The sequence below is a fragment of the Ipomoea triloba genome, chromosome 13 (assembly GCF_003576645.1).
Source record: "Ipomoea triloba cultivar NCNSP0323 chromosome 13, ASM357664v1".
Classification (NCBI taxonomy): domain Eukaryota; kingdom Viridiplantae; phylum Streptophyta; class Magnoliopsida; order Solanales; family Convolvulaceae; genus Ipomoea; species Ipomoea triloba.
The window spans coordinates 10,502,923-10,516,254 of NC_044928.1; the positions used below are offsets into that span (position 1 = coordinate 10,502,923).

Genomic DNA, 13,332 nt, shown 5'->3' on the forward strand with positions numbered 1-13,332 from the left:
CGCATTGTTGAAGTTCGTAGTTGGAAATTTATATTTTTATCTACGACTGAGATTCTATCTCACTTCTCACCTGGGACTTTTATCTCACCCGAACCCATTCATTCGTGTATATATATATATATATATATATATATATATATATATATATATATATATATATTAGAGATGTTTTGATAGAAGTATTGTACAAAAGGAAATAGCAAAGGTTGATGTAATTTGATTGGTAATAGGCATCTTGTTGGGTTAAAAGGTCTAGGGATCAAAACTTAAATTTGAACACATTTTAATTGTAATTTCATTTTCTTATATTAATTGTGAGATTTATAATGTGTTATTTAACTTGATGAATTAATTGATACAAAATATGTTTTGTAATGAAAAATATTTTAAAAGAAATATGTTTGTTTTTTAACTATTTAGTCAATATAGTTTAGAAGTTTCAATTGGCATCTATCATATTCAAATTAATCCAGAAATACATAGAGTTTATCTAATTAAAATAAAAAAAATTGTGAATATCATATTAATAGAAATGATATATAATTTATTCTAATCATTTCATATTTTATCATAACACATAAGTATTTCTATTGCGTTTTAAAATTTATAAAATTTTAACCCACTTAACAGTTTTTTTAGATCCGCTAGATATAGTAATAAATTTGCTTTTAAAAATGAGAAAATTGCAAAGATAAACATTGGCCTTAAATAGCAAGCTTGTCCCACTAAGTTTGGACCACCTAAAATGATATAATTGATGGTCAATCATATCACGTTATAGTATTTCATTTGAATTAAATATTGTATTGGATGAGGAGAATGAGTCAGTTCTTTGTGTATTTGTCCAAGTACCCATGTTTGAAGTGGGTGAATGGATTAGGAGGGATGACTCACTTGTTTGTCACCGTGCACCAGGTGGCTGGTTGCTTCAATAATTATAATTGTGGAAATTATATTTTCTTTATCCACCACCGTAATCAACTAATACTCTTCTCATCTGTAAGAGGAATTCAGGGAATTGCTTTTTGTTGAATATGTATGTGACATGTAAAAAGTCTTAGTATATACTCCTATATGATTGGTACGATTTTACTCATAGGTAATGCAAAATTAAAAAATGAAAAATGTGAAACGGAATACGTGATAATAGTTTTTTAAAGGCAAAAACTTGTATGAGATCGTCTCATTGTGTGTCGGATCGGGTCGGGTCACTGTGAATATGTATATAATACTTATACTCACAAATGTCATACTTATATGCTCAAATCTATACTATTAATAAAAACAAAATCTTCCATTTTAACTTCCCGCCCAAAATAGTCAAGGTTTGCGTAATATTGTAAAATATGGTAATACAATTCCTATTCATACTGCAATTGTACATTAAAATATGGTAATACAGTTCCTAATACAATATATTCTTTCCTACTTTCCTATTCGTAATACAATTCTAGAATAAATGACTAATCGTAATATTACAATACATATGCTTTCCTGCAACGTAATCTATATCTATACTATTAATAAAAACAAAATTCTTCATTTAACTTACCGCCCAAAACAGTCATATATTATTAAGGTTCGCGTAATATTGTAAACGAGTTAATTCCACTAGAGGTCCATTGTCTTTAGTGGCAATTTCAAATTTAGTCTCAAACTATTGTTTTTGCCATTTGACATCCCAAACTATTGTGTTTTGGACACTTTTAGTCCTTCTCATGACTTTTCCTATTTTTAGTAAGTGCATTTTTGTCTCTTCATATTTTTCTTGTGTTATTTTTCTAGTTTCAATCGGTTTAATTGGTTTAAGACTTTACTAAAAATCAATTGAAACATATGATTACTAAAAATCAGAGGTTACCTAAAGTCCTAAACAAATTAAACCGGTTAAAATAAAAAAATTAACAAAAGAAAAATATGAAAAGACAAAAATATATTTACTAAAAATAAGAAAAGTCATGAGATCGAAGGACTAAAAGTGTCCAAAAAATAATAGTATGGGATGCTAAATGGCAAAAACGAAAGTTTGGGACTAAATTTGGAATTGCCACCAAAGACAAGAGACCTCTGGTGGAATTAACTCTATTGTAAAATATGGTAATACAATTCTTATTCGTACTGTAATTGTACATTAAAATATAAATGGTAATACAATTCTTAATACAATATATATTCTTTCTTACTTTCCTATTCGTAATACAATTTTAGAATAAATTACTAATCGTAGTACATATACTTTCCTGCAACGAACGTAATTTATACTATTAATAAAAATAAAATCTTCTATTTTAACTTCAATTCCAGCCCAAAATAGTCCCTAGGTTTGCGTAATATTGTAAAATAGGGTAATACAATTCCTATTCGTACTACAATTGTATATTAAAATAGGCTAATACAATTCCTAATACAATATATTCTTTCCTACTTTCCTATTCGTAATACAATTCTAAATTAAATTACTAATCGTAATATTACAGACATATACTTTCTTGCAACGTAATCTATATTATTAATAAAAACAAAATTCTCCATTTTAACTTTTCGCCCAAAACAGTCTTATATATACTATATATAAAAGTAAAATCTTCCTATTTAATTTTCCTACCCAAACTTTTGTAGTCATTTAATTAAATATTTTATTAGTCAAATAATTAATAAAGCTTATTTGGTAAGAAAATGTAAGATGAAAATTAACTAATATCTATTAATTGGTAATATTGTTTCTATATTCACGAATCAATACTATTAGTAAAAAAAAAAATCCTCCCTTTCAACTTTCCCGCACAAACTAATATTATTAATTAATTGGTAAAAAATTTAATAAAATTTAATTTGTAAAAAAATTTTATTTACCAAATTAATAATTAAACCATTATAATTGTGTTAATAATGGAAACAAATTCTGCGTAATTTTATAAGAAGAAGTAATTTATTAATTATTATTTACACCAATAATAATAATAATTACACTTTCCTTTTAAAAACTATAAATTATTTAAACTTTAATAAAATTAATTAAACATGTGTTGTTAGATTTTTTTATAATAATTACAAATAATTAATTCAAATATGGAGGAAGAAAAAACTAAATGCGATATGGTGAAAATGAATATACTTAAAGTATAAAAGTATAATTACACATATATTACTGTAATGGACTAATAATAATTCCCTAATAATTATTATGGTAATTAAGCTAAATATTAGTCGTTGAATATATTTTTATAATAATTATAATTAAATTATTTATCATTTTTCCTATATTTATTTAGTAATAATATAATTACATAAGTCATATTACATATCGATCTTTTTAAGATAATGGTAGACAAACAAGTCATATATTATTCAATTAATTGAGTAATACTTTTGCACTAATCTTATAATCAAATAAATGTGTGCAAGTTCAATATTAGAATTTTTTATAATTTCGATCTTTATTTTTATTATCTAAATATATAATAAAAAATATATCCATGCATCGCACAGGTAATTGGACAATTATTTGCTCTAATTCAACAAGGAAAACATTAGAAAACATAATCGATCTAACCAATTTCATCAATTGCGCTATATAATATTCGATGTTATAATTTATATAATTGTATATTGATCCAAATATTCTTAAAATATTATAACAAATCCATTCCGTGCAACACACGGGCGAAAATACTAGTGTAATACTAATCCGGAATAAAATTTTTGTTACTTATAATGGTAAATGTAATATTTTTTTCTTTCATTGAGTTTTGGTATTATTTTCTTAATTAAAGGTTTTTTAACGAGGCAGCTAGTACGACACATGAGTACAAATATATAGTGTACTCTTTTCTTCAACTATGTTTTTCCCACTGGGTTTTTCTAGTGGAATTTTTAATGAGGCATGAGTATGATATAGTAATGTCTAAAGGAGTAAGGGGGAGTGTTATGAATACATATGTGTCAGCATTACTAAAGGCATTATACTATGATAATTCATCTTCATCCTTTGTAGTATTGTAGTTATACTAAAACTCTGTATATCGTATATATATTATACTGAATGATGATTAATAAAAGATTGATGATTTTCTCTGTATCTATCTCGTCTTCATTTTAGTTTACTATAATTCTATTATCTTCCTGCAATCTGGATGATATAATGGTTCATATATTCAATTTCACAACCGTGCCTACTTTTGCATCATCCACAAATAAATGCCACATTGCCACTTAATTTTTTTTTCTAACAGAGTTCAATTTAATTTTTTTCCCTCCATTTAAATTTTATTTTTTCATATTTAAATTTGATTTTTAGTTTAAAAAAAAAAACATATCACTTTTAAGTTTTAACCTCCACAATACAAATGTGTAAGTTACAATTTACACAAGTATTGTTTATATCCAATACTCTATAATACTCCGTAATTATATTCAATAGAAATTAAATATTGCGAGTTTAAGAGTATCCCTGCCCGTGATAGAAACATAAGCTAAAAATGGCGCACCTTAAGTGATAGAAACATGCACCTTAAGTGTTAAAATGACGCACCTTAAGTATTAGCATCGCGCACCTTCAGTTTATAACAATGGCGCACCCTAAGTGATACAAAGACGCACTTTAAGTGTTAGAAAAATGTACCTTTAAGTGTTAAAATGACACACCTTAAGTTTCGTTCAAAAGTTTTGTTCTTGAGGATCTGAGCTAGGGGTTTGGCAGACCCGTTAGTTCAAAAGTGTTGTTCTTGAGGGTCTGAGTTAGGGTTTTTGGGAGACCCGTGCCTCAGACCCCTTAGTTCAAAAGGGAGAAGGGTGGCTGCCTTTTGAAGAAGAAACACGACCCACCTTAAGCACAAGACATACGCACCTTAAGCACAAGACCTACGCACATTAAGTTTGCCCCATATGAAAAATAACCAAATTGCCACCGTGTTTTTATTAAAACGTTGTTAATCCTAAACGTTGATCTTGACAAGATTAATGACTCTCCTCTCATCGCACCGCACCTAAGAAGATCAACTGCACGCGAACTGAATTTTATATATATATATATAGTTAAATCCATTTTTGGTCCTAGATTTATAGGTAACAGTCCACTTTTAGTCCATTTTTTATATATAAAAACTTCCTCATTTGGTCCTAATATTATTGTGACATGACCATTTTTTGTCCTCCGTCAAAAAATCATTGAAATCCCGTTAAATACAAAGGACATTTCGATCTTTTTATACAAAGTAGGTTGATATGCTATATTTTTTATATTTAATTTTTTGAAAAAAATCAATAATTGAAGACCGAAATGCCATTGTCTTTAATGAAATTTAAATTGTTTTGTTGATAGAGGAACAAAAATAGTCATGTCACAATAATACAGGACCAAAAGTGGAGTTAATGATGTAACAACAATTTTGTCCGATGAAAAAATAATAATACAATATTTGTAAAGTAATGCAAAATTGTACCATTATAGAAATATATACAAAAATTATTAATACCATAATGACCTAAATAAATCCCAATACTGCAAAAACATAATTAAAATATTGAGTCATATTCTAAATAGTCAAAATAATATTAATTAAACGAAAAAATAATTAACCTATATTTAAAAAAAAATATGCAAGGAAATGATTTTCAAGGCTTCTTATTTAATTTGATGCTCAACTTTGAATGCTATGTATATACTATATAGTTTGGCTAATTAATTGACCAGAGTCATGTTAAATTTTGTATCGTATTTTTTTAATACACTCTAAGATATTTATAGTATATGTTCAACAAATATACCAACTTTGATTGGAATGTAGTTTGAACCTAAGACTTTCCTTGTGGAAATCAATGAGTAATTTAATAATAATAATAATAATAATAAATACTTAAGATAATATTTCGTTACTAAAGTTTAAAGTGACGGAATACAGGGTATTTAAGAAAATTAAATGATATAATAGAGAGTAGAGTGAGAAAAGGAAAAAAAAATACTGAAATCAAAATAATATGAACCATTCATTTTAAAAAATAATTAGACCAATATTTTTTTAGTTCCCATTATAGGTCTAACTCTATTCGCTCTTATTGGATTTAGTAGATAGTAGATATAATAATATATATTGACTATACAAATTTAAAATACACAATAGCCAATTTCAACTATAGTAAAAAGTGCATAAAGAGTTTTATGTCAAACTTATAATCCGAATAAAAGTCAAACTTTGGAAGTATAATTGGAGCCGGAAACCGGACTTGTATTACATCGATGAAGATATCATATACTGCATGCAAAAATACACCATGACTAACCTGATCTCTTAGGTACATTTTGACATCAAATTTGTAAAATGTAGTGTGTTTTTATCAAATTATATATCACAGCACATATAACTAATTTAGGAATAGCCAATAATAAATGAATATGTAGAATTATCATTAGTTTTTCAAAAAAAAATGTAGAATTATCATTAATGTAACATTTTTGCCATATCTAAGAATTTATTAATTTTTCTTTTTTTGGGTGATAAGGGGAACCACAACCATTGTCCAATTCAAGGTGGGCACGAGATAAACCCTCCCTTGTGCCCCTAAGACCACAAGAAAATATATTAATATAAATTATTTATAGGTGATTGATTCAAATTAAGAAGGTCAATAGAACGCTTCCATTGGAAGTCGAATTTGAAACCTTAATTATGATAAGCTTGCTAATAGCTTGACTAATTTGGTTGTTAACCCTAGTTTATCAATTTTTCAAGCTAACCAATGTGATTGATAACCTTATGAGACGAAACAATATAATAATAGCAACAATGTTTTATTAGTAGACCGATAATACATACAAAATAATGAGGATGGTTTAATTGAGTAGAATATCCAAGAATCGGAGCCGCCAGCGGAGTATAATGTCTAGGTGCAATGTACCTAGCTAGGGAGCGGATTTGGAAATTGGAAATTGGAAAGTGAAATGGTACGATTGAAATGTAACGTGCGCTCATTCTCGTCTTTTATAACACAAACACACACACACAACGGGGTCACGAAGAACTCGCTACAACAGAACAGGGGCTAGCTGTCGTCTAACAACATAGGCGATTATAGTATTCCGATCGATCAGATCATAGTATTCCAATGGCGACTAAAAAGTACGGGATCATCGGCGTCGGAATGATGGGAAGGGAGCATCTCATCAACTTGTACCATCTCAGAGCGGAAGGCGTAGCCGTCGTGTGCATTGCCGACCCACACGTCCCTTCCCAACAACATGCGCAGAAGCTGGCTCTCTCCTTCGACTGGCCTATCCAGGTATTCAATCCAATTCTCACACATACACACCCGGCCGGGTTACGTTATCCTCTAGGCTCTAGCTAAAAACATTATTGAATTCGGTGAAGGTGTTTTCCGGGCACAAGCAGCTGCTGGACAGTGGGCTGTGCGATGTGGTGATTGTTTCCAGTCCAAACATGACTCATTACGAGATTCTAATGGACATTCTGAACCACCCCAAACCTCATCATGTTCTGGTGGAGAAGCCTCTTTGCACCTCTGTTCAACACTGTAAACATGTACTGGAAGCGGCTAGGCAGAGATCAGATATGTTGGTTCAAGTCGGGCTGGAGTATAGGTACATGCCGCCTGTGGCTAAACTCATAGATGTTGTAAACACTGGATCTTTAGGACGTATCAAGATGGTGGCTATCCGAGAACACCGTTTTCCATTTCTTGTCAAGGTAACTCCCATCCATCAAGTCCTCTCATCTATTTTATTTACACCCCTACCTTCCAGCTTTAATTTAATTAATTGGACTAAACAACCTAAAACTCGGACTATCCCTGAATGTTTCTCAAGGTAAACAATTGGAACCGGTTTAATTGCAACACCGGAGGCACTCTGGTTGAGAAATGCTGCCACTTCTTTGACCTTATGAGGCTGTTTGTCGGTGCGAATCCTGTTCGTGTTATGGCTTCTGGGGCTATGGACGTGAATCACAAAGATGAAGTATATGATGGGAAGGTATGTTAAGAGAGAAATCCAGAAGAAAAGAAAATTAATTTACAATACTGTGAATTATAGTACTAATTACTCAATTGGTTGGGATTTAATTCTTAATTTGTTTCAGGTGCCGGATATAATAGATAATGCTTATGTTATAGTGGAATTCGATAATGGATCCCGGGGCATGCTTGACCTGTGTATGTTCGCAGAAGGGAGTAAAAACGAACAAGAAATATCTGTTGCAGGTGATATTGGCAAGGTAAGAAAATAAACTAACTGCTGTTTTACTTTACTCAATACTGACTGCTTTAGTTTGCATATTTTACAGGGTGAAGCCTTTGTCCCTGAAAGTATAGTCCGCTGGGGCAAACGAGAGGAGGGTCGCGACGTTGTCCAAACCATAAACATTAAGGATGATCGAATCAAGTAAATTATAGTCATTCCTCTGTTATGTTTAGTTTGGCCTGTTGAATCATATTTAATTTTTAACAAATTTTGTTGGTCCGTCAGGTATGACGGGTTGCATCATGGCTCTAGCTATTTGGAGCACCTTCACTTCTTGGGTGCAATCAGGGAGGAAGGGGGAAGAGCTCCGGCTGTGGGTTTACATGATGGGTTGATTTCTGTAGCTGTAGGAGTGGCTGCTCAGCTCTCAATTGAGAAGGGCAGATTTGTTGCCATCAAGGAGGTTCTAAGTGACTAAGAAACTCAATCATGTCTTGTGTTATTAACTTATGACTCCCTATGTTTTTTTACCAAGTCTTTTTGGACTGTCCATTATTTTCTCTCTCTCTCTGCACCACCCCTGGTCGCATGCAGTATAAATACGCAAATTATATCGTGGACCGTGGTACCGCGTTTCAAAACGACGTCGTTTTGATTAATGAAAACAGACGAATGAATTCGCGCGCCACTCACTTTCAGTTCATATACACTACAGTTACATTTTGATATAACTACAGTTTCATTCGATAATATAAAAACACAAATGTGAAACTGTTATTCACTATCAGTTCATATACACTGCAGTTACATTTCAACACAACTACAGTTACATTTCAATATAACTACAGTTTCATTCGATAATATAAAACACAAATGTGAAACTGTTATTCAGTATCAGTTCATATACACTGCAGTTACATTTCAACACAACTACAGTTACATTTCGATATAATTACAATTTCATTCGATAATATCAAAACAAATGTAAGGCAGTATCTTTTGAGATGAACTGTAATGTCAATTACGGGTTCCGTCTCCCACTTACTAAAACAATGTCGTTTTGGGACCACGGTCCACAATGCATTGTGGACCGCGGTCCACGATATAAGGACTGGTATAAATATGTGTTGATGGGGGCCATGGCCATGGCCATGGGCCTCGGTTTTCTCTCTGCAGTCTACACTCTACAGTCCTAATGTTGGATAATTGGCTAATTAAATGAAGCCGTCACATACTACTTCCAGATAAGCAGATAAGACACACTCTAAATTAAATGGCAGGCAACTCATTGTCCAATTTCAAATGGAAGTAAATTGCAGGTGATAGGGTAAGCAATCAATTGTATGTCTATTGTCAGCAGCTACCAGACAAAGATTTTCCTCTCCACTGCTATTTTTGTCCAAAGATAAATCAAATTGCGGTTTGCTATTAAAGGTGATCACAATTCACAACTCAATTTAAGACAAAATTAGGTTGGGTTTGATTTATAGGTTTACACACTAGAAATAGTAGATAAAATCATAATTAGTGTTTTTGGTGGATAATTTTTTTAAACATAACTATGGGATTTGAATACCTCTTTAATTAAAAACTTCATTCCCTAATAATTAAATACGGGTATCATTTCATCTTACTAGTAATTTGATTTTTAAGTTTAGATTAGTGCTTTTAGATTTTTGTTTTGATTTTTTTTTCTGTTCATATTGATTAATATGAACAGAAAAAAAAATCAAAACAAAAATCTAAAAGCACTAATCCAAACTTAAAAATCAGATTACCAATAAGATAGAAAGATATATGTTTTTAATTAGAGAATGGGGTTTTGAATTGAAGTGGTAATCAGATCTCATAGTTGTGTTTTAAAAAGTTGTCAATCAAATACAAAATGATTTCGATTCTCATTCTTAGTGTGTAAGCCTATGAACCAAACACACCCTGAAATTTCTATTCCATTATTTGGTTGGAGGAAATTGCAATTCCTTCCAACCATGGAATTGTAATTTCTAGGGTCCTCAGACTCTACTCAGAATTGCAATTTCACAACTTGTGGAATTGGAATTTCACAATAAATTATGATTTTGTCCTTTGATGATGATTATTATTATAATTATTAGTATAATTTTTATTCAAAGGCATTTTAGACTTTATTTTTTTTTTTTCAATTCTCAGCAATTCTATTTTTGTCTTATCAAACAATGGAATTTAAATTCTCACATTATTATTTTCTTCCAAATTTCCTCCTTCCAACTAGTCCCAACCAATCGCCCCGTCAAAGTATATCTAACAACCACAATCAAGTTGTTTAGGCCCTTAACTTGGTAACCACAAAATTACAAATTTGACTTTTAATAGGAGCAGCTTATCGGCCTTCTTGGTTTGAATCAGTCACAAAGCAAAATTTACCTAATGCACACATTTAAATATAGGCTGATGGTTTCTTTTGTCACCCAAAAAAAATTATTTAACAATAAATAGAATCAATTGTTGTAAAAGTAGTTATGAAATATAATGCATTGTAATAGAGTCAGTAATATTAAAAAATTAAAAAAAAAAAAAAGTAGAATCAATTGTCATCGTTCCGTGACTGAGCACCTTCAACTTCACCTTACGTTATACCAAAAAATGTTATCATGTATTAAATTAGAGTACTAAAATATGACTTGTAGTTGTTTATTGTGTTAAAATTGTAGCAAGTCTAAATATTATAATTTGAATATTATTTAATATCAAATCATTTCTATAGAAAGATTAAAAAATATTATTTAATATCAAATAACTTTCTTGGTTAAGGGATTGACCCCACGCGAAGATTCTTCTCCTCTTGGATTGTCAGCCAGTGTACAACTCAATTAATGGTAATTCAGTGGATCATTCATTTGCAGGTTGTGTGATTGAGGATTGCAGAGTTTATCAAAGACACTTTGATGAAGTGTCCATTAAGTTCATATCTCGATCAGTGAATAGGTTGGCTCATGCGGTTGATAGAGCTGCTCGTTCTCAAACTGGTCCATTTATTTGAATTTCTTCTTTGCTTTCATGTATTGAACTTTTGATTTAATAAAGTTGGTTATTTTCCTTTAAAAAAAATATTCGTGAATCATTGTAATTCCCAACTTAGGAAGAAGTGTGAAAGCATCTCCAAGAGGATTTTTAACAAGTTTTTTTGTGGTTTCAATTTTCAACTCATTTTAGTACTAAAAAACTTTCAACTCATTTAATACAAAAAATGAAATTAAAAAAATAAAATTAACTTGGAGGGGAATTATACTAGGCTATGTTTGACAGAGCTTATTTAGGAGCTTATAGCTTATTTTAAGCTACTAATAAGCTATAAACTTTGTTTGGTAATGTTTTCAAAATAAGTTAGTAGCTTAAAATAAGAGCTTATTTTGAAACGCTACTTCAGGTAGCTTTTCAAAAATAAGTTAGTAGCTTCTTAACTTTTTTCCATCTTTATCCTTATTATTTTATATAAATGACATCATTTATTCCTCCCAATTAAAACTCTTTTGGCCTTTTTTCTTCAATATGTTTCGTTGTAATTTTAATTTGATATTTGTGTTTGAACAATAATTTTTGTATGAACTAATTTTATGAATTATAAACATCTTGTTTTACTTTATATATTTTTAAATATATATTCTTACTTAATATTTTATTAAATTATATTAATTTTATTATTTTATATTTTAATATGTAAACAAACCTATTTAAATTTAAAACTATTTAACTTTTATGAAGATGTCCTTTTTAGTCTTTTTACATTTATCAACTTATCAAAAAGCTAATTTTTACCAAACACGTTTAAGCATAACAGCTCTTCAGATTTCAGTTTCGAGCTTATAGCTTTTTAACTTTCAACTACTGTTTCAGCTAGGTTTGCCAAACATAGCCCTAGTCGACATGCTAGCTAGCATTCCAATCGCTTAGCTGACACATGAAGAGCACACACTTGTTGGGCACTTTGCACGTTGCTCAATTGTGTGTGTTTTTTAATTTAAAAATTAACTTTTCTGTGAGAAACTTTCTATTCTCTTTCTTTTGCCACATCATATTTTCTTTCTTACACTAGAAAAGAGAAGCTACAAATGGTATTGCTCACAGAATGAAACCCAAGTCCTAATGGCACAAGTAGCCGATATATATTTACCGCTATGTATGCAAATTATAAATTATATCGTAGATCTAGTAGTGAATTATATATGCAAATTATAAATTATATTGTAGATCTAGATACATAAAATGATATTGTAAATACATTAAAAAAATAATGCAAATACATAAAAATATCATCAATAGTAGTGAATTATGTACCTACATTAGCGAGTTTTGTACTTACCGTATTTATATACCTACAATAGTGACTTTTTTTTTATGAACCATAATGATTTTATATACATTTATTTTTAAAAAATTTAAGAACATGATTAATATAAGTACAATTTAAAATATCTTAATTAAAAATTTTTAATGATATATTATTTTATACATTAATTTTATTTGTAAAAAAAGAGAAAATATTAAGAAAGTAAAATTTTTGGATCAGAGTTGTATAACTACTGATATGCAAATGTTGTGTATATATATATTCTACGATCGATGGTAGTCTATTATTTCACATAAAAAGGTTCATATGCTTCCTAAAATCTTTCTACTGTAACAATAAATTTTAATGGTAATGATTGCATTTTGTTTTCATTGAGATGTGATGCTATATCGTTATGCTTAAAAGTCTAGTTTTATTTTAAGGGAAATATTACTTGTCTCCTAAATTTTACACCCCTATTTTTACTCTCTCATTTAAGATTATCATTACACCCCTATTTTACTCTCTCATTTAAGATTATGATGTTGATAGAGTTAATTTCATTTTTGTCATAGATTTATAAGTGACAGTTCATTTTTAGTCCTTTTTTATCAGAACATTCCCATTAGGTCCTAGTATTATTGTGGTATAATCATTTTGTATCCTCCACATCATTGAAATGTTGTTAAATACAATAACATTTCAATATTTTTTTTATATACAAAATATGTTGACCCGTTATATTTTTTATGTTTTTTTTTTGAAAAAAATCCATAATTGAAGACCGAAATAACGAAATGTCTTTGTATTTAATGAAATTTAAGCTATTTTGTTG

The 13,332-nt window shown here is 29.7% G+C and overlaps 1 protein-coding gene across 1 annotated transcript; it reads left to right on the plus strand.

The window, feature by feature from the left end:
• The first annotated feature begins 6,866 nt into the window (after positions 1–6,866).
• On the plus strand, positions 6,867–8,832 carry LOC116002481 (inositol 2-dehydrogenase 2). The gene is made up of 6 exons (XM_031242630.1): positions 6,867–7,275; positions 7,365–7,700; positions 7,820–7,984; positions 8,091–8,225; positions 8,295–8,392; positions 8,477–8,832. The coding sequence occupies exons 1-6, from the start codon at positions 7,102–7,104 to the stop codon at positions 8,667–8,669; spliced, it is 1,101 nt and encodes a 366-aa protein (XP_031098490.1). The 5' UTR covers positions 6,867–7,101; the 3' UTR covers positions 8,670–8,832.
• Positions 8,833–13,332: the final 4,500 nt, after the last annotated feature.